The 25,008-nt window shown below is 43.5% G+C and overlaps 1 protein-coding gene across 1 annotated transcript in view; it reads left to right on the top strand.

Moving 5' to 3' along the window:
• The window catches only part of T265_07831 (hypothetical protein), a gene marked incomplete at both ends in the record, with an annotated part of 49,184 nt that extends 27,982 nt beyond the window's left edge, over positions 1-21,202 (top strand). Inside the window, 3 exons of the mRNA XM_009173464.1 lie at positions 1,908-2,056; positions 15,923-16,009; positions 21,134-21,202. Coding sequence (XP_009171728.1) covers positions 1,908-2,056; positions 15,923-16,009; positions 21,134-21,202 — 305 coding nt within the window. The remainder of the gene's footprint in view (positions 1-1,907; positions 2,057-15,922; positions 16,010-21,133) is intronic.
• Between the last annotated feature and the right edge of the window lie 3,806 nt (positions 21,203-25,008).

Genomic DNA, 25,008 nt, shown 5'->3' with positions numbered 1-25,008 from the left:
GGAAACTCCGTGAGCGAATGGTAGTTGTGAACAATTTCGTGCAATGGCTTTGTCGTTTGAACACGATAAACATGCTTCTAGTTTGGTCTTGAGTGACACAAATGACTAAGATTGGTCTACGAGGTTGTTCACACAATGGAACAGCTGTTGTGACTGTCCGACAGTTATCGCCACCGGTATGATTGGGAAAGCGCGGTCCGTGTGATCATCGACTCAACAGTTGCTAAAATTTGCTAAAGATAACATGGGTCCGTGAGAGAATGTTAAGTAAAGCTGGACACTTTGTAGCAAGATCTGATTGGCTGTCACGATTACACAGCTCCACATTTAAAATTCCGGGCTGCGCCGCAGAATCGACTGCTGGTGGGATGAACTTATTCACTTTGTTTCACTCAGTATAACAACAAATCGCCCTAAAGCCTACCAGAAGAGTTGGATCCAGTCGGAATAGTCATCATTTAGTTCTGTTCTTATCGCCAAGGCATGTTTTCGCCTAGCTAGCATGCATTCGTTCATAGGTAACTGACAAGGTCTATCACGGTAGCTTTCACACAGTCTCCCTCGGCGATTAGCTAGACGGGACTACCCGCTGATTATAACCGGATCGCAGTAACACTGAGTGACAACCTAATGATTGGCCTTTCACAGTCATCATTCCGCAGATGAGTTTCCTACACGTTAGTTTTGCGTCACTCCTCGTAATTTGTTTCTACAGGATCAAAAGGGCCACTTAATTAAAGTCTCAGGGTTTGTTGTTCTGACCATGGCCATTGTACAGAGGGCCAAATGATTCACCAACGGGTTAGTTGACGAGGGATTCATTCAAATGGTAGTGATTCCATTTGAAATGCCCAAACTAGGGTTTTGTGTGTGGACGGATATATCACGGACAAACCCGTGGTCGAATTTTTGAGGGGGAGGCAACGCAAAACAAAAAATGGAGCAGATTCTTTGAAGTTAACTTTCTTGTATCTGTGTGTGTATTGCCCATTATAACATGGATTTTAATCTCGGTGGCGAATTTGACTTGATGTCTCCTGAATGATGATAATATCAGTAATAATAGTGCTAAGTTCGGAAACAAAAGGAAGCGTGAGAACGCACAAGGCATAATTCCCTAGAAAGCTTGTGACTACAAGGTGCGTTTAAATACGCATACTTTTATAGGACAGGAGAGACATAAAAATAACCCATGAAATGAAATTAATCATTGTGGAGAATAAGTGTACATCCAGAAATACAGCACCCAGATACTGTGACACTTTTCCTGATGAGATATCTTCCTGAGCGATTAAAACTTCTGTTCTAAATCGTTATACATTTTTTATATGGATGACCAACAAGCTCCGGGTTTCATGCCTTGTACACCTAGATAACGATTTCGTGAAAATGTTTTCGAGGCGAGTCGTCGCCACAAACCAAGTTCAAGTCTAGTTTCAGCAACGGTAATTCTGACCCGATTACTTTGGTTCTCCACGACAGTGAGGGCAGTTGTAGAGGGTGTCTAGACATTTTTCCCACTAAACCAAAAGTACTTCATCCTAGCTAGTCTCCTGATTTTAGAAGTTCATTTGGAGTCGATTGCTTGGGAAAAGACCAACAGAAAGATTTTGGTTCATCAGAAAAGGGAAGATGGGTAAACAATCGAAAGAATTCACCGAATAGAAGTGAAGAACTGGCACTATAAATACATATTTCTCATCCCAGTTGGGCGCGCTTTATCGATGTGGTGCCAGGGATTTTTGCTACCTACCGACGGAAGCCTGAGCTCTATCACTGAAGTGTCACAACAAATAGAATTCTAAATTTTTGTCCAGGTAATTTGGGTTCTGGGTTCGCTTGGTGAAAAGCGCAAAGAAACACCGCCACGCAGCCGAACCACGTATTACTATTGTTACTCTTTTTAGTGTTATTACACCCAAGGCGTACTACAACACAATGCAAAAAGTATGACTGCAAATGTGGAGGTGCGCAGAGGTCAGATCAGGAGTGTGAGAACCGGGAACTACCGCTGTCGATGTTTCAACAGGCACTGGACGCCGCAAGACGATCGACGGTAGGGGGATTTTGCCGCTACTGCTCACGTCCAAGTTAGGGGCTTGTTTTGTCCCACAGCGTTCAGGCCCTTCACACCCAAACCACTGGTTGGATTGGGTCTATGTTGTACCAGAGAAAAGCAAGCATTGTGATCGACTTTCTAAGCGGTGCTCACTTTGGTCGGGGGCCTATTCCCCCACCTACTCAAATCCTGACGTACTAAGTAGCCGGAACTGGAGAGTGACCGCTTATCTGCGATAGTTCTTCACTTTGAACCGAATAATCAACAAACATTTCTGTCCAGCTGCGCCAAATCTCCGAAAATCGAGTGGAGCGGTACGCCAGCTACCGAATTTTCATTGCTAGATTATGAGGGCTGTTGGTCAGAAATCATGCTATTGTTCTTGTTATATATATATACATATATATATATATAGTGCTTGTTCGTAGTTGTTGTATTGATCTGTATTTGAACGGAATGTGGTTTTCTTTCTATCCTGAATGAGAATGTAGCCATCGATTTGTTAGTTGCGTGTGCGCAGGAATTCTTTCTGCCTAGACGAGCGTATGGGCAACGAGTATGTTTAATTCCCGAGAGCCCGTGGGATGCCTTATTCTGGAGGCAGAAACCTCATTATCCAAATTGTCTGTGAACTGGAATCACTTCCGCAAGACATCACTATCACGGAATATCTCAGTTCCGCTTCGCCGTGAAAGCCTACATTTTTCACGCTTGAGAACCATCCACAAAAATGAAACATTACACTAAAATGACCACGGACAACGGAAATGACCTTGTAACTATCGTTCAATAGGAAAACAATCCCTGTTCAATTGATGTGTATATCTATTGCTGTTCATTGCCAATAGCAATGAATCAGCTGGGCCATTAGTACCCGTCAATTTATTGTCAAGTTACCTCTGGAAATATCCATCTTTGAGAGCAGTTGCATTCTTTCTGGAAATCGTTGGTACTGACCTGTATGAATGTGACAAGTGGGCGGAGCCACACACAAATTACACGACCGTGTATGGTCAACAAGTGAACGACTACCATCCTTATCGTTACTAGCGGAACACCAACGAAGTTGTACAACCAAGCCAAGTAACCTAAATACGGTTCTGTAGAGAAAAGAAGGAAGTTTGAAGAGGGGGAGTATCACTAGCCCTCCACCTTCTAGACCCCTAGTATTCCGTCAGGCAAGTTGGACGGAGAGTGACAGAATGAACGCGAGGAGCATCGATTAGCCACCATATCTCCCAGGGTCCCCGGACAAACACAGGGAAGGTCAGATGGATCTTACCCTGGAAGGCAACAAAATCAGCTCGACTTTCCGTAACATCTTTTGTTGTCCTCTACCCAGTCATTGTGTCCGTGTTTAGGTTTTTGCCACAAACTGAACACAGAAACCAACGCTCTTTTCGGTAGATGGTGACTCGATGTGCTCAGCACACCAAACAGCTCAAGTCCTTAGGGAAGTCCATGGCTGTCTACATCAAAAACGAGAGATTCAGCTGGGTTGTAGGGAAGTCCATGGCTGTCTACGACTGGAAACATCAAAAACGAGAGATTCAGCTGGGTTCCAGGTGGGTCTCTCGAAAAACCAAATTAACTTGCAAATGAATGTATTTCGCCAATTTCGTGCAATTTGGTTTCAAGTAGAACATAAGGTTGACGGAAACTCGGGGATTGCGCCTACCTGATGAGCCCCAAAAAGGGCGAAACCAGTCGTGGGCTGTCGAGGAGTTTTAAGCAACCTTATGAGTAGTGCATTACAAAAAGTCTATAGCCTGTTCAATAGACAGCGTTAATGACCTTTCAAAACTTCACAATATGGTCTTTGTATGGGAGGTAACACACATACACACACATACACACACACACACACGAGTATCTGATTCTGTTGCAAATCTGTGTACTAAACAATTTACTCAAAGCAGTTAATACCGCTTGAAAATTGTCCATTCACGCACCCATATTGGAAAAACGTCATGTGAATGAACACAGACGGGAGTAAGTTCGGTGTGAAAATCGACGCAGTCAATCCTACTGGGTTTCGGCAGACGGATGCCGGAGGCCCTATACATTTTCATGCACTGTTGTCTACCTTGTGTGGATATCTCAGCATCGCTGTTGTACCATGGAACATGAACTCAGGGCATTCTAGTATGTCATGAACGAACGGTTACCTTTCGCCGCAAACTCAAGTTTAGGCCAGTAAATACACATTCAGGAACTTGTGTCAGCCTAGATTCATCAAACGTTCCATATCTTTAGATGTAATACACTACTCATAAGTTTGTTCATCAGGTAGCCGCAGTCCCCAGGAAGGTCGTGGGCTGTCAAACATTTTCCAGCAATAATGTAAGTAGTGTATTACGTTTTTACATGTATCGTGAATATCGTACCAAATGAAACACGGGGCAGCCTGGTGTAGCGCATTCAGTTGCTTAAAAACGTCGTGAAACGAGGTCGCAAACAAGTCTCCAGGTGAGCCTCCAGAAAAACCGAACTGGTTTGCAAATGAGTGCATTTGGCTAATCCATACCTTATTTTATGCAAAAACAGTACAAAAAATGTAGGCACGTTCGGATTCGCTGCCAAAAGCGGTTGTGTCACAGACACTCGCACTGTCTACGCAATCATTGGTGTCTGCTTACGTTTGTGGCCGGCTTTGACGCAACTTTAATCTCTGTATGTGTGTTGGCAAAGGCAGACACCGCGTCATATCAAATGAAAAAGTACACATTGTTTGATAAAATGCAAGTCAGACAGTCTCGGTTGCTTGGCTTGTCCTCGAAGCTACGGAACAACGAAAGTTGTCTATCCACTTGCGTCTGCCTGTCTATCCATTTACATCTGTCTGTCTATCCTCAGCCAAGCGTATTGTGAATACGGAACAAACACATGTTACGAAGACACATCTCCTGACGTAATATTGCAACATTTTGTAAGGTCGGTGCTTTGCACGTCTACGCACACTATATGTCATTGGTCGCAATAGCTCTCGATATTACGCACGCCTCATAAAGGGGGCTTACGGGGTAGTGTACCAAAGGTGGCCTAACAAGTCGGAGGTACAAATGTTATCTTAACAGAAGTTTTTTGATGCCCTGCAAGTCACTGTATGTTGTGAATCAGCAGTCGTACGCACATTACGAATTCTGCAGAAGACTCCCTTCATGGATGAAACAACAGTAAAGTATTTCTCGGCTTTTCAGCTACAACCGATTTCAGTTGGACGATAAAATCCACATTAATTGTCACTATACTGTCATCAAATAACTATAATCGGCCTGAACGTTGTGTATGAAAGTAATAATTGGTCAAAACAAATTTTATGAGAAGCCTTGGGTAGTCGTCTAGGTCTCTATCGGTAAATTGTTCACTTGCACACTAGGCTGTCGCAGACAATTTACACGGTTTAATCAGTAAGTGTGGATAAACAACGTTGTTGAACATGCATGCATGTACTACTCATAGGGTTGCTGAAAACTATTCGGCCGCCCATGACCGATTGCGGCCTTCTTGGGACTCATCAGGCAGGTGCAGTTCCCAGGTTTCCATGGACCTTATGTTCTACTTGAAACCGAACGCAAATACACTTGAAATTTGACCAATACACTCATTTTTAGGAAAGATTCACAGGGAACCCCGTTGAATCTCGGGTTTATGGCTTTCTTTATCTGGGATTCGGGTGAGTTGGTATGCAGATAAAGCAAGCACTTCAATAGTTATCACACCCCATTACTCATGGTCATCATCTGACCAGCAACTGGGTTAGCCCATCAACACAGAGCGCACAAAAGGTCTTCTAGTCAGACTCAGTCATCTCTACTTGAAAAGCGAAATTTATCGACAAGGGTACTTTTTCCACGATCCCATCTCAGGAAAAGGTACATATCTATTCGTTCCAATAAAAATACCTGTATCCAGTATGTGTCTGTTACCTTGTTCCATTTTAAATCCCGAGTGTTTGCGATTATGGAGTTGCCGGAAACGGTCGGAGTGTAGAGTGTTGTACGAATTCGCCTTTACACGAGCACATATTAACCCCTGGTACTTGATCGGATGGCAGTTGATCTGTTCGCCGAGCTTGGCAATTGGCTTGCAAAAGTTGCGCCCCTAGTCGAGGAGATATCGTTGAAACGTTTGCAAGCCAATTGGCAAACTCGGCGAACAGATCAACTGCCATCCGATCAACCACCAGTAAACACACCCGACCTACATATATTCCGACAAATTGACATCTTAACCCCTCTTCCCTTGTGAATTTGTTCAACCGAGCGAATATCGGGCCTTATTGAGTATTTAGACCCGCTAGTTTCAGCGGTACACTTGTCTGGATGTAACTACTCCCCCATCATGTGCGGATTGAATTCTTAGAAAAGAGGCACTCTCAACAATGAATACTGCCTCAAAGGTTGGACTGGTGATGTGAATGATATGGACATGACATGGATATGACACTGATGTCAAGATAAGCTGTCAGTTAGCTAGTTCAAAACGCGCTCCTCGACACATTAAGTTCTATAGCGTGGAGACTGTCAAAAGAGGATGCAAGTAACCTAACTGGCTTTTAGAGACAACTTGGTGGTTGAAGACCGTAGGACGGAGCAGCAAGGGGGAAGAGGGTGCATCTTCTTAGGGGTGGAACAAAACCAACTTCATCCCTGCAGCCACGAAAATTAATATTCCCGAGTTCATTTAAGTGCGCGGCAGTGTACATTCATCCGCCATTGGAAACAAACTTACAAGGAAACCAAAGTGAAGGGTACATGCCCTCATAATAATGCGGATGTTTACGTTGATCTACACCTTCTTCGAGTCGACTTACTCAGGGTCCCGAAAACAGGAGTCTGCAGAATTAAATGAACCAGTAAACTATTGAAAAGACCACTGAACTGGATGATTGCCGTTTGGGAAGAACATCATGGGAGTCGACCAAGTTGTTCTCTGTTTTGGTAGCTCCTATCTGCAAACAGCTTCATGTTACTGACCGAATCACTACTTGGCAACTTCATCACTGTCCTCTGCATTTTTGCTCGGCCATTTCTCAGCTTGATCAATTCGTTCCGATATTTCCACACTAACTTTATTCGTCAGAGTTTACTGAGTGCATATATGTACACAATCGAAATGGCATTGATCGCAGTCATTCCAGTAAACTTGTTTTTTCCGATCTATCGATTCTTTACCGTTGGGCTTTCCGGACTCATAACCACTTAAAGTTCGAAACGGTAAGCGTTACGTACAAGGCCTAGAACTCTTGAAATCCCCTCGGTGTTGTTATCGCATAGCGCACATGGTATCTGTCAGCTACTGGTGAAACGGCAGATACTACTGATGAGGCATGCGAGTAGTGATTTGTTTTCTCGTAACCCCGCTTTGCGTCTAATCGAAGGCTGGGTTTATGGTGAACTTTGTGAAACTGCTTTGTCGCATTCGTTTACAGTTGCGTGATAGTCAATGAATACACAGTAAATTTCAAGAGGTCTTTTTCAAGAAGAAGACGTATATTCAGTTTTAAAAACAGGGTGCATATGAGAGGCATACCTTCCTATCCAGTAGTTTGTAACTGTTTCGTTGGCATTTTCCAATAAACGGCTACGAGGCGAAGGATATTGCTTCTTCCACTGGTAGTTGTTACTCTACTTCTGTCCGATGTGCGGTGCTCATCTGTGCATCAGCAAACAGACTTAAACAAAACGGTTCGAAGTTGCTGGGTTTCGCCTAGTATTGGCATCCCAGTGAGACAAAGTAGAAGACTTCATGATTCTCTCGGTTATGTTAGAAACAGGTGACGTCATTAGCATTGGAGGTCAGTGATGCGTGAGTTCCACTGTCAGTCAGTCCTGGCCGACCTGCTGAAGCACTGCTGGGTAGGTTGTGGCTAACCGGGACATATCACATGACTTTGAGTTGTTGTCACATTCGTATTGTTAGTTAAATACCGTTATGATTCCGACAACTCTGCCGGAGAAACTCGTATTGTTAGTTATGATTCCGACAACTCTGCCGGAGAAAGTACACCATAGTAAGCACAATCTGAAAAAGGTAAATTTGGTTACAGCTTTCCCTCCCTCTCAGTGTGTCGATTCTAAGGCGAACTCTATGGAATAAAAGTAGAAAAGAAGGAAATCGTTTGGAGACCATTCACGACGGTGATCACTTAATACTGTCTTTAATGCTTGTGATAGTTCCCAAAATAATAATACCACTTTAATGAGGCGAGGGGATCTGACTGACACGTCTCGATGAATCAGTACGCGAAAGGTCTCCGGTCAGTGGAACTTCAGTAAAATGGACTTCTTTTGACTAGAAAATCGCATTTTTCCATAAGTTTGATAATGTTTGTGTTGATGTGCAAGTGTGTGCCAGCTTTGCACAAGTTATTCGGTTTACGGTGGTGCGTCATGGGTACATCTGACCACAAGGCACTGTATCACATTCTTTTTTTTGGTTTATACAACATTTAGATAAGTAGAGCAAAATTAGGGACATAGGTACCAACTATTGTTACATCTGGACCAAGGTCCGGTACACTGGACCCAATCTGCACGACAAGAATTAGGGTACGATGAACTGATTATAGTCCTTGAGAAATCGATGACTGGGAGTACAGGATTCATTCTGGCACGGGCAGAGTTCATTTATCTGATGCAACTTCCTTTCAAGTCGCTTTCCACAAAGAAGCATGGAGTCGGATCAACATAACTCAACCCAAACTGTACGTACTGGTAGTCCTTGAGAAATCGATGATTGGGAGTACAGGATTCATTCTAGCACGGGCAGAGTTCGTTTATCTGACGTAACTTCCTTTCAAGTCGCTTTCCACAACGAAGCATGGAGTCGGATCAACATAACTCAACCCAAACTGTACTGATGAATTACGAGTTACCCGCTATGAAGGCCATCCGAGGACTAATTCCGAAATCCCGCATCACTGGTTGTTAGGCTTAGTATGTGAAGTGCATGTGTCGTAACGTAGTGAAAGGAACTGCTGAGCATCGTCGTTTCTAGCTGCAACTTATTGGTCCGGCACTAGGCTTCTTCTGCTCGAATCCGACTTCATTCATTGGCAAGCGCAAGTCATAAGATGACTTTCGGAATGGTATTCTGATGTAATCCACTTTTGTTTCCACACATTTGCCAGCTTTACACTGTTTGTGCTTATCAGGTGCATGCGCAAAGTAAGAAGACGGAAATTGGTGGATGCATGCACTACTTATTAGCATGCCAGTACCGAATTACCGGTGACCAGAAGACGTTTTTAGTAGCATCCACAGCATGGATGAAAAGACGAAAGACAATACATGGTGTCCAAAATACCAGCCTATAAATGATTTAACGTCAATGGGGATAATGCAGCTGCTACAGCAACCTGATCTCAGTTCTGTACAAACTTTTGTATTAGAAAGTCCTACTCTGTTAGGACGTAACAGTGAGTTTTTCGGTATAAACCATACATAATCCGAAACACCTGAATTATATTTCGACCCCGTCAAACTTTGAAAGGGATCGAAAATAGCCTGAACATCAAGTAAGGTGTAAAAGCCCAAGGACTGTCCGCACCGGTTCGACGTGTCACTATTTAGTCCATTTGGAAGCCTGAATACCGACATTGGTCGCAGGTGTAGGCAGTTACGTGTATGTTGTCTGTCTGGAATCCCCGATTTCGGACAACGGCCATTGGATGGATCGGTTTTCGTCATTTTAAGACTGCATTGCCAAAACTGACCAGCTGTGGGTATTTCAGAGAGAAAAAACTTCCTAGCTTGCCAGATGGCAAGTCGTAGCACATTGTGCGTGCGGTAAAGCTACGGTGGGTGTCAATGACTGGAAAGTCAATCATGCTTCGTACGGCTGTCTCGCGCTTAAACAAGCAGCAGTAACAGGGAGACAGTTACACACTATAAGTGGAGCTGATGCGCTGGCTAACTAATTCCTTATCTGTTCAATTTCGACCTTTGGTTGAATAGCAATAATCTGAGCTTCTGGTCTATAAGCTGACCTATACACTATTGGCATGACCCAAAGATGGGGACGCGGGCTACCAACACAAGGCCGTCCCGGAAATTGTAGAACGGTTGTTATTTACCGGTGGAGCTTTCGCTTTAAGGTCAATTATAAGCCATGCAGTGCTCTTCGAACTTCGCCTTTTGTGTGGCCTGGTAATTATGTGACCCTGTAGCAACCACGGTGGTTACATGATCTTTGTGGACGGGAGGGTTAAGTGTAAGTTAATGTTTCGTGGGCTTTCAAATCATCGGAAGTGATTAGGCAACAGTGAGTCCGTCAAGCATGAATTTACGAAGCTTCCACTTTGTCAACTTTAACTAACCGAACAATTTGAAATATGAAGGAAAAAACTTGAATTTCATTGTGATTACAGCATCAAGCAGTGAGCTTTCATCAAATAGTTACTGTAAAATGAACTGTAATTCAGTCGATGTTGTGCCACATCGTACGCCTGGTTGGAATGGAATAAATGCGCATGAAAATGTGCTATTTTCGAATGCCGACAAGGATTCGACGGCACATGGAGTTTCTTAGTTACAGCGCATGCTTTCAAGTTACCGAACCTTGGTGTAGGAACCTTATCAGACTTCTCGAGTCTACTTGCATCATAATTTGCCAACACTCGTTTCTATTCTGACCCAGTCTTCTGCGCACACAACTGGTATTGGAAAGCTTATATCTCCTACATGGTGCATACGTAGCTACTGTTTGGTTTGCACCACTGCATCTTCGAAAAAACCGATATCTGCCCTTGTGAACTCCAACTATCGAATAAGTCGAAGCTTTTTATCGGTTTCGGAAATATGAGATCGGTGAGAAAATATGCCAAATACAGTCCGGTGATCGAATAGTCCAGGTGACGAGTTTCAAGGTCACCCAGACAGCCACCAATCAGAAGACAAGTCAACCAACAGGCCAATGGGAATCCTTATCCAAATGATCAACCATCGGTCAAGGCTGACCTTGGTAAGTACACCCTGCTGTGACATAAACGATTTAGACTTTAGGCCAAGAGGTTAAATGGTTTCGGTTCAAATCCCTATGTGACCTGACAACCATCCTCCACGTCACTGTGTATTTCGGTAGACAGCGCGTGTTCCAGTCAGCGCATGGTGTAGCCCGCAACAGTACATATACTAACAGTCAAAGACACACGGGCCGTTTGTGATGAATGATGAAGCACAAGATGAAGGCGAGTAATTCGTCGGGCAAAATCCTGTTGACTCGAATGTTAGCACTTCCCACAAGATTTTAATAGAAAATCCCACTTCTGGAGAGGTCATCTTGAATGTCCCTCCAACGGACAACTGCTTTGTTATCTGCTGATGACCTTACTCTGCAATGAGTGGCCACAAGCCGCATAAGCTGTTGGAGAATGTGACAAAAACCTCATGTTTTTGGCGTTAGGGACAGTTCTGAGGGACACACGACTTCAAAAGTTGTAAAAGACCGGAGTTCAACGAGTTCAGCTTTTTCCCAACTGATGAGAGATATGCCTAGCCTTACATTGTACAGAGTGAGATCTGGCTAGGAGGCTCCCGTTCCAATGTGAATCCTCTGGCCGGTCTACTCAGATGTCATCATTATATGCCTGATTATCGTAGAACATTTACGCAGCGCCCGCTGGTTTTGTTCGACGATGTCTTTTAAGCCATTGGGGGATACAGAAATATGGCACTTGCAACTACTTAGGTTATATTCTCACACACTAATGGGGAAAGAACCTCTTAATAGTGGGTTGAAAATAGGAGATAAGGATAAGGAGTAATCGCAAAAACATTTGTCAACCCGCAGTGTCCAAATGTGTTATTTGGAGGGCGCAGTTGCATAGTACACGACTCCGAAAATCCTCACTGGATGCTCTCCTGGTCCGGATTTGTTATCCACGGCCGGCTTACACACTATTCTGTTGCGAACACAACACAACAGCTCAATCTTGCTATCCAGGGACTTTACCTGTGATTTAAATGTCCGGAGGTGGGAAGCAAGCAGGCGGGCCTCCAACTCGATGTAAGTTTCAGGTGCCACCCCTTTAAGTCATGGTGCGGCCAAATTCCACGAAGACACAGTTCCTGCATAGGCGGACAATGGTTGTGTTACGGATTATCGGCACTGTGGTTTTAAATCTACCGGAAAACAAGATGGAATCTGCTCCTCGACTGGCAGTCATCTTTGATGTGATTCCTGATTGGCCATGCAAGATACTGCGATTAGTGGCCGGCAGTTGATAAGAGTTACGAACTGTCAAGTCGCTTGTACTAGACTGAATTTTGGTGCTACTAAAAATCCTCATTTGTTGATAGAAAATACGTGGCTTGACAAGAACATGGTTGCGATAAATTGTTTCCAAGTGCGGTGTTTTGTATCTTTCTTTAGCTTCCATTATAACATTACGTATATTGCCAAATGCATAACCGTTTTTCTGTCTGAATGGGAGAAACTAAACAAGCACGCACGCACTTGTACGATTTCACGCAATACAAACGTGGTCACGTGCTCTGACTCTCCCTTCTGATTTCGCCTGCGCTTACAGCGGTCATTCGCTAATCTCATATGCTAACTCTGGTATCACACTATTTCAGACTAACTTCATAATCCACCGATTGTTTACCGAACCTCTCTAAACGATAACTACCCAATCGGTACCACACATATTCCAATTGATTTAAAACTTCGGAATCTATTATCTGTGGGAACTGGATAACCATGATCGGATTATTGTTTATTCGCTGACCTGGGCCAACGACGAACTATTTCAAGGAGAACAGAGTCTGTTCCATCTGACCTCTTTATTATTTTATACTCAATCTAGCGCTATTATTCTTATTTCTTTGCCACACACTCCTCGTAAAATAGCTCTTGGGTAACCAGACTACTACACTAATAACACAAAATGACAGCTCACATAGATGCATTGATTTGGTAACGCACAAATGTTATCGTGTTCCACTAAGATTGCGGTTTGTACTATCCCAATGCTCCGTTGATTATTGACTGTTCAGATAAAACATATGTGCCACTTATGAATCTTATAACTTATCCTAGTATCAGCCAACTTTAAAGAAATAAATTTCTCTGATTTTCTCATAGTTCACCTAAGCTGACATCACAAATTAATTGGATATCAGATCAATTTTCCATATAATTCTCTTTAGAAAATTTGTAATCCTGACGCCCCTTGATGTGAACAAACTCCAGCAAACGTTTGTAACCAGTTAGCTTCAAAATAGCACTTTCTATTTTACTTATCTAGCATTTACTGTTAATCACCATAATACATATCGACAGATTTATTTGCAACTCCGCCACGTCTGTAAATACCTCAGTCCTTGGATGAATCGTGTGACTTATTTTCCAACTCTTGTTAGCGCTCCGTCCACAGAGAAATGCATAACCGTTTTTCTGTCTGAATAGGAGAAACTAAACAAGCACGCACGCACTTGTACGATTTCACGCAATACAAACGTGGTCACGTGCTCTGACTCTCCCTTCTGATTTCGCCTGCGCTTACAGCGGTCATTCGCTAATCTCATATGCTAACTCTGGTATCACAATATTTCAGACTAACTTCATAATCCACCGATTGTTTACCGAACCTCTCTAAACGATAACTACCCAATCGGTACCACACATTTTCCAATTGATTTAAAACTTCGGAATCTATTATCTGTGGGAACTGGATAACCATGATCGGATTATTGTTTATTCGCTGACCTGGGCCAACGACGAACTATTTCAAGGAGAACAGAGTCTGTTCCATCTGACCTCTTTATTATTTTATACTCAATGTAGTGCTATTATTCTTATTTCTTTGCCACACACTCCTCGTAAAATAGCTCTTGGAATAAAAACACAAATATACGGGTACATGCCAAGTCGTTGATTGCTTTCCTCTATTTTTTTTGTTGTACAACGCGATTCCCCCTTTTTGTTATTTTGATTTTGCACCCGTGTAACACCTTTCTCGTTTTTGACCTGAACATCAACTGTTCTTTGACCTTGTCGTCGGGCCTGTTGTTTAAGTCAACACGTGACCTCGTTATCTTGTAAACACTTGGCTTTGACTTTGGGATCCGTTAGGAATTAGCAGTTCCCAAACCGGTGTATAGAAGCCGGCGTAGTACCACAATTTGAGGTTTGTATAGTTTTACTAATTTATTATTGTATTTATAGTGCCGCATTTGTAGATAACCATCCATTTGAACGATTTGACTTTTGGGGTTTCGCGCGTAACTCGACGTGGTCTAACAGATTGCTGGAAACAACCTATACAAGTAAAATACAGCCAGGACCAACGTCATTAGGCGGTACAGGATTAAGTAACGGCCTCAGCATGACCTCACGGCTGTTGCGGTTTCTATCGTGGGCCGTCAAAGGCATTCTGACCATATTATTCAACCACCATCGTCGAACCTATCCACAGGTTCTTACACATACATAACCCAAAGCCCAGGCACTCCGACCATTTTACCACTGTTGCCCTCCTGCATCTCAAGGTCATCCCGCTGATAACGCCGTACTGACAAACAGTATAACTCAGTGATTCGTTGTTTTATTTTACTGTATATTCGAGTGCTGTAACTGTACGAACTGGAGAAGAATTATAGGTGTTGGAGTTGGATGTGAAGGGAAACACTAAAGACGGTACAAGAAACCACATGAATTGATCATTTATATCACCTACCAACTCAAGCAGTTGGATTCGAAAAAAAAGTCGAACGTGATCTTGAAGTTAGAGTTCACATAGGAAAACTAGCTCGATGAGAGGCGGTTCTCATTTTTTACACGACGTGGTACTCTGAAATCTGATTTTACAAATCACCTCCCAAAGAGAGTCAACCCTCAGGGGAGGATGGAAGGCATCCTTAACGTTGAAGCCCTCCATTCAGAGGATTCTGTCGCTTGAGGTAGGGCCATCTAATAGGATGGACAACAGATATATTGTCATATAACAGAAAAGACCATTGTAGACCTTGAAAATAGTCAGTTACTAATCTGTTGTGAGTGGTTCCGGGATTTGTAGAATACACGCTCACATCACTCTCGTTCGAACAGTCGTCCTCCTGTCCCGGCGCAATTATTTTGGTGAGTTATTGATTTATCGAGGCTAAGTTCACCTTCAGTCGGTATTTAGACTATGAGTTGCTGCTGTGCGTATCCAACGCTACCTTATCAGCTCACTCAAATCAAGTCTAGTTAAGAATCGTCTGCTAATGTTGATAGATAGTACACGAAAGATTATGATGCCCTGAGTTGCATCCTCTTGAGAGCTTGCCTAATCGAGTATTGATTGTTTGCAAGTGCCCACTGGTATTCAAATTTAGCCACATGTGGTTGCAAGCTTTTGGATGAGCGCAAAGTTCTGTGTCCGTTTGCAAGTGCCTGCCCACTGGCAAATTTAGCCACATGTGGTTGCAAGCTTTTGGATGAGCGCAAAGTTCTGTGTCCGAGAATGCATAAAATTGATATAATCTACTTAGTATTTCAAGTAAGATGTTCAAATCTTTGCAGTTACGGTTAGTCGTGTCAGCACAACCTTTTTCGGTGCACGATTGCACCTGCATACCCCAACGGATGAGGAGGAAAAATCAGTGAGTATTTTCCGTCCCAGTTTTATGGCGTCAAAAATGTCATAGTTAAAATATATTCTGCGTCCAGAAATTGGTCGTCTCGAGGTTGAAGAGATGAAAATCGCCTCTTTTTATGTTCTACTTCCCTAGGTTTGTGGTTGTACTTCAACATTGTACATCAGTGTGACAATGAGTGTCACACACCTAGGTGGGTTACGATGACGAATATTTCTCCGTTATCTTATTTCCGTAGGGATGAGCACTGTATTTCCTTACTTCCCTTGTATTCCAGACGACAGGTTTCGGTCAGATAGGAACTCGGAAGCGCGCGGTACTTCCGGCTGTCAAATGCTTGGAGAAATGGGTTCCACTAACCAAGGTGTTTATAACTCGTACCATCAGCGCCACATCACTCAATTTTTAGGCCCAGAAGGTGATATTGCGACCAATGTCTGGTGCAGGTCCCCTCATTGTGCCAGAGAGTACTTCATCCCCGAGCAATCATAGTATAATCTGAGTGAAATTTCGATGAAAATAGGGCCTATCTCATTCAAAAGAGGCTTTTCTCAGCGAGTTTGTTTGCGACTGTCCGACTGTTCACGTGACCTTGCCTATTTAACCCCCTCGCTTTTAGCAATGTAAGCTAACTCCGCCTCCAAACGTGGATTGATTCGCCTACTTATACCCTGGAAGAGCGCCGTCAGGCTTTAGAGAATCTGTAGTGTTTCATTTCTCTCCACTGAATCTGTACCGTAGGTAGGTTGCGCTGAACCGGCATTTATGACATTATTTTTAGTTACAACGAGTGATGAGCAAATGAATCACGAGAACTCGTCTACAGTTCACGACCAATCTCATCCACTTTGTTTTCTACCAACTTTTGCTAAAATTTCAGTCACTAATCCCTCCTACTCGAAATCCAAGCTTTACGCGCTTTGAAGGAATAAGCTATTTGGAAATTCAGACGGATTTGTCGTGAAAACCACGTGAATCCATCAACCTGATGAGTCGAACAGACAAGTCGTATGAGATTTAATCGCTCTTTCCAAAGAACCTACAGATAAGAAATAGTTCCATATTTCGTATCCTGGTCTGACTGAAACCTTAACTGAGTAGTTTGCTGAAGAATAGCTTACCCTATTTATTTTCTGGAGTCTCACTTAGAGAATGAGCGATTTACTCAGCTTGCATAGAATTTAAAGTCCAGGATAAAGATGGGATTGATAGAAACATTGAATAGACCTATATAATGTGCTTCAAAAACAGCGAAGTCAGAAGCGGGTCGTCCACGTGTTTCACTCATTCTTCCCATACCGTTTATAAAAATGGGCTGAGATGTCTTCAATCAATTGGAAAATGCTTGGGACCGATTGGGAAGTCATCGTTTCAGAGGGGTTTGGTAAACAATCGGTGCAGAGGGGTTTGGTAAAATCCACCGAAAGGGCTGAGATGTCCTTTTGAAGGACGAAAACCAGTAATTAACGGGTCACTGTCACCAATCCGTGGTCAAACGTTTTTAAGGGGGGAGGGGAGTTTCAACAGATAGGCCGATATGACAGACGTGGCAGGCAAACATCTTTTGACAAATTTTTGTAAAGGTATGTTTGAAAACGCAGCCGTTGAAGTGATCGCATCAGGCAAGGTCAGACTCTTGTCATCATGAGTACAGTTGAGAACACTGGTTCTTCCGAGGCCAACCACTCGCCTGTCCCATATCAAGTCGAGCCAACTGATCCAGACAAGTTTTGAGCGAAATACACTCATTTGCAAACAAATTTGGTTTTGCGAGAGACTCACCTGGAACCCATTTGAATCTCTCGTTTATGATGTTTCCAGGCCTCCGAATGTGCTTCACCAGGCCGCCTCATATTTCAGTTGCTACGATATTCGGGATGTCGCGACACGTGTATAAACGTAACGCACTACTCATTAAGTTGCTGTTAATTCTCCGACAGCCCACGACCAATTGCGCCCTTCTTGGGGCTCATCAGGTACGCGCATTCCCCGAGTTTCCGTCAACCTTATGTTCTATTTGTTCTACATAAGGGTTCTTGTCTTGACAGCTTCAGACCGACATTTTATCGTGCTTGTATAAATGTACTTATATCTTTTTCTTGTACCTTTAATATCTGTCAGAGGCCGTTTTTTCAAAAATGACGTGTTCGCAACGCTGTTTGTTTTTAGGTATTTACAATGCTAATGGATGGCGTAGGCAGTAAAGTAACGCAATGAATTGGTCGAATTCAGGATGTGAACATGCTTTTTCTTGTTAGGGGTGTGTGTTATACTTACGTAAAGTGAGTGGGATTTGGGTTTTTTCAAATTGCTATATATGGATAAACTAAACTGGGCGCTGCAATTCTCGTGAGACATTGGCAACCATGTGCGATCAGAACCCGGTCATACTGCAGTTGTGCTTATGTATACTAACACACGAAAGTGTGCATACTTTTTTATAGGACTAAATAAAAATTGAAATACTGGTTTACATCGGAATGCTGCGTGCGCAATCCGAAACTATGAGAACCTATCGAAGCTGAATAAGTTGGTTAGCTTTCTGACCAATAGGAACGCGAATTATCACAGGTTATTATTAGTACTTTGACTTTTTCCTGAAAGACTTGCACCTTTGAGTGCATCCCAAACAGTGCTTTTTTCCCAAGTGACCTTCCTTGTGAAGTGCACACTGTGGGGGGTGTTTTTATGTATTCGCCTTTGGTTGTGTGTGGTGGAAAATAGCACCACTGAGAGCAGAGGTTTCCTTGGATGTGGTTGGCGATATGAATATCAACTTTTGCTTACCAAGATGGTAGTTTTGGGAACAAAAGAAATTAGGAACGTTTCGTTTATTACGATTTCTACGAGATATCTGTTTGTCATTCCCTGTGCAACATCCGCTCCCCGCAGGGGAATATTACCCATGTCTGTCTACCGTAAGAAGTCGCTATTTGTTCAGAGTAGAGGCTTGTTCATGAAGGAAACCGGGGGACTGCGCCTACCTGATGAGCCTCCAAAAGGGGCGAAACCGGTCTTGAGCTGTCAATGGATTTTCAGCAACCTTCTGAGTAGCACATTACAAAGATGCACATGTATCGCGATATCTCGAATATCGTAGCGGCTGAAACATTAGGCGGCCTGGTGCAGCACATTCAGTTGTCTGAGAACATCACAAACGAGAGATTCAGCTGGGTTCCATGTGAGTCTCTCGAAAAACCAAATTAGTTTGCAAATGAGTGTATATTCGCTAGGCTTGTTCTTGTTAAATGTCCCTGGTAGGGCCAGGCATTCAACGATACTTTCATGTGATCGTGGTCTCGAGGTTGTAAGAGCCAGTAACCACGTCTCATACTGTTTATTTCAGTCGTTTTCAAACCATAAACTGGCACCTAATATACACTGGCTCGTAGAACCAAATAAACCCATTTGGAGACATAACACACTACTCACAAAGTTGCTGAAAACACTTCGACAGCAACCGTATGAGTAGTGTGCTGTGTCTAGGGAAGATGTATTGCGATATCACGGGTATCATACCAGTTGAAAGATGAGGCGGCCTGGTTGACCACAGTCAGCTGAAGTCGACCGTCATAGCCGAGCGACTGGGCTGGATGTAGCTGAGTCTGCTGCGAAAACCAAATTCGTGTGCAAATGAGACTAGTTGACGAACCTATTTATAGTTTCCATACACGTCCGTGAATTTGGAATCTTTCTATGGTGTGTTTAGAGATCATGTTGGCGGTTGGTCGTTCTGCAATAATTGCACTTCGACAGTAATATTCTAAAGTGTCCCTATTTATCAAATGAACAAGAATAGTTGGTGTTTAAGCTACCAGCCAAATTCAATTGCGACCGCTTTGGTTTTCAAGTACTTCGACACGAAAAAACTTTACTTGGATGATGAGCCACAAAAGACGAAAAAGATGATGCGGTTCAAACAGTTTTCATTAGCCGCGTAATTAACACCGTATCTAAAAATCTGTTTTTGGGGTGATAAAATAAGTGGCTGCACATCGATATATACAATTTAGGGTGGGCTTTTCATTTAGCCAGGAGCTAGCACCCGAATCCGAATATTCACACTACTAACATTACTCTATCTGAGTATCGGCAGTTATGGCATCCTGTTCCTCACATTTCAAATAGGTCCTGAACCGACTCATTTCGCTTCCTTCTTAGCAATTCATTGTCTGTAATTTTATTCTTAGTATCAGCAAAAATCGTCACGTGCTGTTTTGCACGTGAAACGTTTGCTTAAACCATCGGTTGTGTTGTTATCGAATGCGATCTCAGCTGATCAAATCTTACTTCGATTTACTCCCTATCGCTCTTGACTATTCTGCTCCTGATTCGGAGCAAAAACATGGAGTTTGACTCTTACCCCGTGGGGAACATCACCATCATCTGAAGCGATTGCTTTACCAAGTGTCTTCATCCCGAATTTCGGCATGTTTACGTGTGCGCTCATCACTTCCGCTCGCCTCTACCAAGGTCAGGAGAGCCGAAAGCAATCCAAGCTGACCATCGTCATATCCAATACACTCAAATAATCAGCTTCGGAAGATAGGAAAAGTGGTACCTAACTGGACTTGACCGAATGAATGGCTGAATTGAATGAACCGGGATTTTCATGAAAAATTTGAATTTGCGAATGATATCCTGGTATTTTTTTCGCAAAAAACTAACGTTATACAATTCGCAAGATGAGTGTCGTCGTAAGACCACCACTAGACACTCATTGTGTTCCTCACTCAACCTAGCAGCCATCTTTGGTTGCTAAATGCATGTTACGATTCAAGATCTCGGTAATTTTACACAGCTTTGTTTTACTGATCACGACGACCCAGGAGCTCCCCTAGCAAATCACAGTGTTAACATACACCGCTTCTTTTTGAAGTAAGTTTGGAGGCCCAGTGTAGAGACTCGTCCCATTATGCTGAATTCGGTCAGATTTGGTCAGTTTCGAAAGGGTACATGTTTTTTCGAAAAGCTCAAAAAGCTACCATATGGAATCCTGCGGCTCTGAAAACGATGTGAACTTCAAAAGAGACTGGGTCGACATAATCAGGACAGCTTAAATGCACTAGAAGAAACAAAGTAGAAATGACATAAGGGAGACTACAAACAGGCTGAAATACTTTGCTGGGAGACTCACCTAGAATCCAACTGAATTTATCGTTTGTGATGCTTTTCAAAACCGAAATGGGAAGGAAATCAGTGCACTTCACTAATTTTGTGCAATTTGAGTTCAAGAAGAACTTAAGGTTGACGGAAACTCAGGGACCGTGTCTACGTGATGAGCAAAACCGGTCATATTCTGCTGACTAGTTTTCAGCATGCTCATGAGTAGGTCAATACGTCTGTAGGCTGGAATACTCTTTTTATAAAGCCGCAATTCAGTTTTAATCGAATTCACTGTAGCTGTCAGCACCTCTGGTTCCACTGTTGCAGCTACACATTTTAATCCAATTGTCTAATGTGTTTTCTGTTTGACGTCTAATTACAGCGTTTTAGAGACACCGCTGTCGAATTCCAGTGGCTCAACCGGATTTTGTTTTGGTCTGTTCTGTACTAAGCAGCTGGTGTTATGAATAAAACCGACCACACGACTGATAGTGGCTAAGCCTGTCATGATTCCAGTCGCTACCCAGGACGGCTCGGTGTTGCTACTCAGCTACTACAAGTTTCTGAAACTGTGCATAGAGCAGCTACCAAGGCCAATAGCATTCCTAAAGGATGGTGAAATCAGTGAGCAGCAAAGTACTGTTAGAAAAACTGACAGAAAACGAATTCCAGACGTTCGATGAGCACAGTGGGCCACAACGTGGTCAGTTAATTGAATAATCACATGGCGTCTTTAGAAATATGACCTTTGAACGCTTTAGGTATCGGTATTACGATGGAGCCACCCTTCATTAAATACAAGATTGTGTCAAGGGTCAAGAGTTTCACTCATACAAAAGCGATTACCTCATCATCAGTTGTTGTGGCCGGTGGCCAAAATAACATGGCGTGATTTATTGGAGCTGCGCATACCCGAATCATTGCCAATGGATATGTTCCGGGGACGGATTTTCCTTTCCCTGTTGCTGTACCGCTCGTTTCGACAAAGGATTGTGGCATAATCTGACGATCTCATATTTTTGCCGAACTGCAGTCACTCTACAGAATGGATATTTGGTTAGCTGATTTTGTCCATACCCGGAAATATCATTCCTTGACCTGATCTCACCTGGATTTCTTCACACACACACACACACACACACACACACACACACACACACACACACACACACACACACACACACACACACACACACACACACACACACACACACACACACACACACACACACACACACACACACACACACACACACACACACACACACACACACACACACACACACACACACACACACACACACACACACACACACAGACTAGTTTTCAGCATGCTCATGAGTAGGTCAATATGTCTGTAGGCTGGAATACTCTTTTTATAAAGCCGCAATTCAGTTTTAATCGAATTCACTGTAGCTGTCAGCACCTCTGGTTCCACTGTTGCAGCTACACATTTTAATCCAATTGTCTAATGTGTTTTCTGTTTGACGTCTAATTACAGCGTTTTAGAGACACCGCTGTCGAATTCCAGTGGCTCAACCGGATTTTGTTTTGGTCTGTTCTGTACTAAGCAGCTGGTGTTATGAATAAAACCGACCACACGACTGATAGTGGCTAAGCCTGTCATGATTCCAGTCGCTACCCAGGACGGCTCGGTGTTGCTACTCAGCTACTGCAAGTTTCTGAAACGGTGCATAGAGCAGCTACCAAGACCAACAGCATTTCTAAAGGATGGTGAAATCAGTGAGCAGCAAATTACTGTTAGAAGAACTGACAGAAAACGAATTCCAGACGTTCGATGAGCACAGTGGGCCACAACGTGGTCAGTTAATTGAATAATCACATGGCGTCTTTAGAAACATGACCTTTGAACGCTTCAGGTATCGGTATTACGATGGAGCCAGCCTACCTTAGATACAGGATTGTGTCAAGGGTCAAGAGTTTCACTCATACAGAAGCGATTACCTCATCATCAGTTGTTGTGGCCGGTGGCCAAAATAACATGACGTGATTTATTGGAGCTGCGCATACCCCAATCATTGCCAATGGATATGTTCCGGGGACGGATTTTCCTTTCCCTGTTGCTGTACCGCTCGTTTCGACAAAGGATTGTGGCATAATCTGACGATCTCATATTGTTGCCGAACTGCAGTCACTCTATAGAATGGATATTTGGTCAGCTGATTGTGTCCATACCCGGAAATATCATTCCTTGACCTGATCTCACCTGGATTTCTTCACACACACACACACACACACACACACACAGTACACACAAAATCCGATGAAGCTGGGTTCGCGCATGTATGAGCCTCCTCATTAAGGCACATAGCAAGCCACACACATGAGTCTGATCCCGGTTGTGGTTGACGCACATGGGATAAACTAACTGATCCGTCGGATACACACAGACAGACCGATGGGCTGTCACCACACTTCATCTAGGTGATCTTCAGTTGTTGATCTATAGCCTTAAACATCTACCTTTCCTATCCCCATTCGGACATCAGTGTACGTAGTTGAGTTCCTTTGCTCGGCTGGTGAGGCAAACAACTTCGCAGTCAAGACAGTAGGCATAAAAAGGAAAACAGTGGAGACAAAGAGGTCGTTGTCATTGCCAAATTCTGTATTTGGGCAACTTTGTCCAACACAAGTTGATGCGACGGACTGAGCAAACACCGGAGAACTCGTGATGAATGTGAGTATAGGACAAACGAAGAACAGACAGTAACGAATAAGAAAAGGTGTGACGAACGTTATGGTGAAATGTACTGACTAAACATCTGCGGCTAAGCTAAGTGCACACCAGAAGTCGAAGTCACGGGATTCGAAGTAAAAAGTGGTGACCTTACAAACCTAGTATTTTCTTAACGAACAAGATCGGTGTGCTTGAAAAGAGAAATACCGGTGCAAAGTATATAGGAACGAAGTACCGAGGAATTATTTGTTCAACGTGTAACACAAACCCAGATGTTTCATCGAAAGACTGACGAAGTGACTCCGGGTTTTCGGATCAACCAACCAAACTAGGCTGTTTTTGGACGCTTTTTATCAAGAACGCCAGATTCCTGAAAGCAACCAATGAATGCCCGGAATCCACTAAGACCCTCAGCTCCGCTAGATGCTGACCAGACAGCGTGCGTCAGCATTGGATAAACTTCAGATAACGCCCTCTCAATATGCAGAGCGTCACAGCCCTGTATCCGACCCAGACAGCGCGAGTCAGCGTCGACCAAGGTCAGACAACGCCCCCGCAGTATGCAGCGCATCACAGCCTTGTACCGAACCCAGACAGGGCAAGTCAGTGTTGATCAGAGGCAGACGGTGTCTATCCAATAAATAGCTTGAGGCCGTAGTATTTTCAAACTCTCACGCACTCCCGCTCTCGCACTCGGTTGTTCGGAATATAGCTGTTGTGTTCCCCTCTGTGAGTCTGTTCTCCGGCACTGGGGAATGGGGCGGTATCTTTGCCTCCAAACGAACTCACACACACAGCTGGCCACTAAAGATCGGTGTGTATCGCATTGGCGTTTATTCTGCATCTTGTAGACGTCCCAAAGAGATTCGATGGTTTGTGTGTGAGCTCCAGTCGTTGGATCCACAAAGATTTCGGTATGATTAACCGAGTATGATTCATGAGTATAATTCATGTCAATCATCGTTTCAATTCCTTGGAATGATGCCCACATATCGGACATTATGTTTGAGCCGGGAGCGATGCGGGACTGGATTGTGTCCATCAAACTGGCCGCAGCTCGATCTGGCACTGCATAGATGAACACCTCTTCAGTTTTCCGGAAGATCCCTAGGAAAATCCACCACTGGGGAAGGACTCGCCCTGCGTGGTTTTTACGGCCAGATATTAGCGTTTCATCGATCCCGACGTGTAGACCTGGGCCGCCGATAATTGTTGGAGTCTGCAAAAGCCGCCAGGCACAAACTTCGTGAGGAAAGTTCTTCGAGTCAACAGCAGTTGTGTGGCTAATAGGTAATTCCTCTAAGCGGAATTTGATTTTTGCCAAATTTTCAAACCAGCAATAAATGAAAAGAATTGCTGTCCTAAACTCCATCCTAGACCGCTCCAGCCAACTTCCCTTTCGAAGACCGATTTCTTGTTGACACTATCGTGCATTACACCTCCACCTGTCAAAAAACAGTTGAAAGTGTCATTTGGCGGCCATTGTCGCATAAACGTTGCTGAAGTATCACTCCGTGGCTTTGCCAAAAAACGTATTGCCGTCTCCTTGTCGTGAATGA

This window comes from Opisthorchis viverrini (genome assembly GCF_000715545.1).
Source record: "Opisthorchis viverrini unplaced genomic scaffold opera_v5_187, whole genome shotgun sequence".
NCBI lineage: Eukaryota > Metazoa > Platyhelminthes > Trematoda > Opisthorchiida > Opisthorchiidae > Opisthorchis > Opisthorchis viverrini.
Note: the sequence above shows the minus strand (reverse complement) of the source record. Positions and strands in the feature narration are given on the sequence as shown.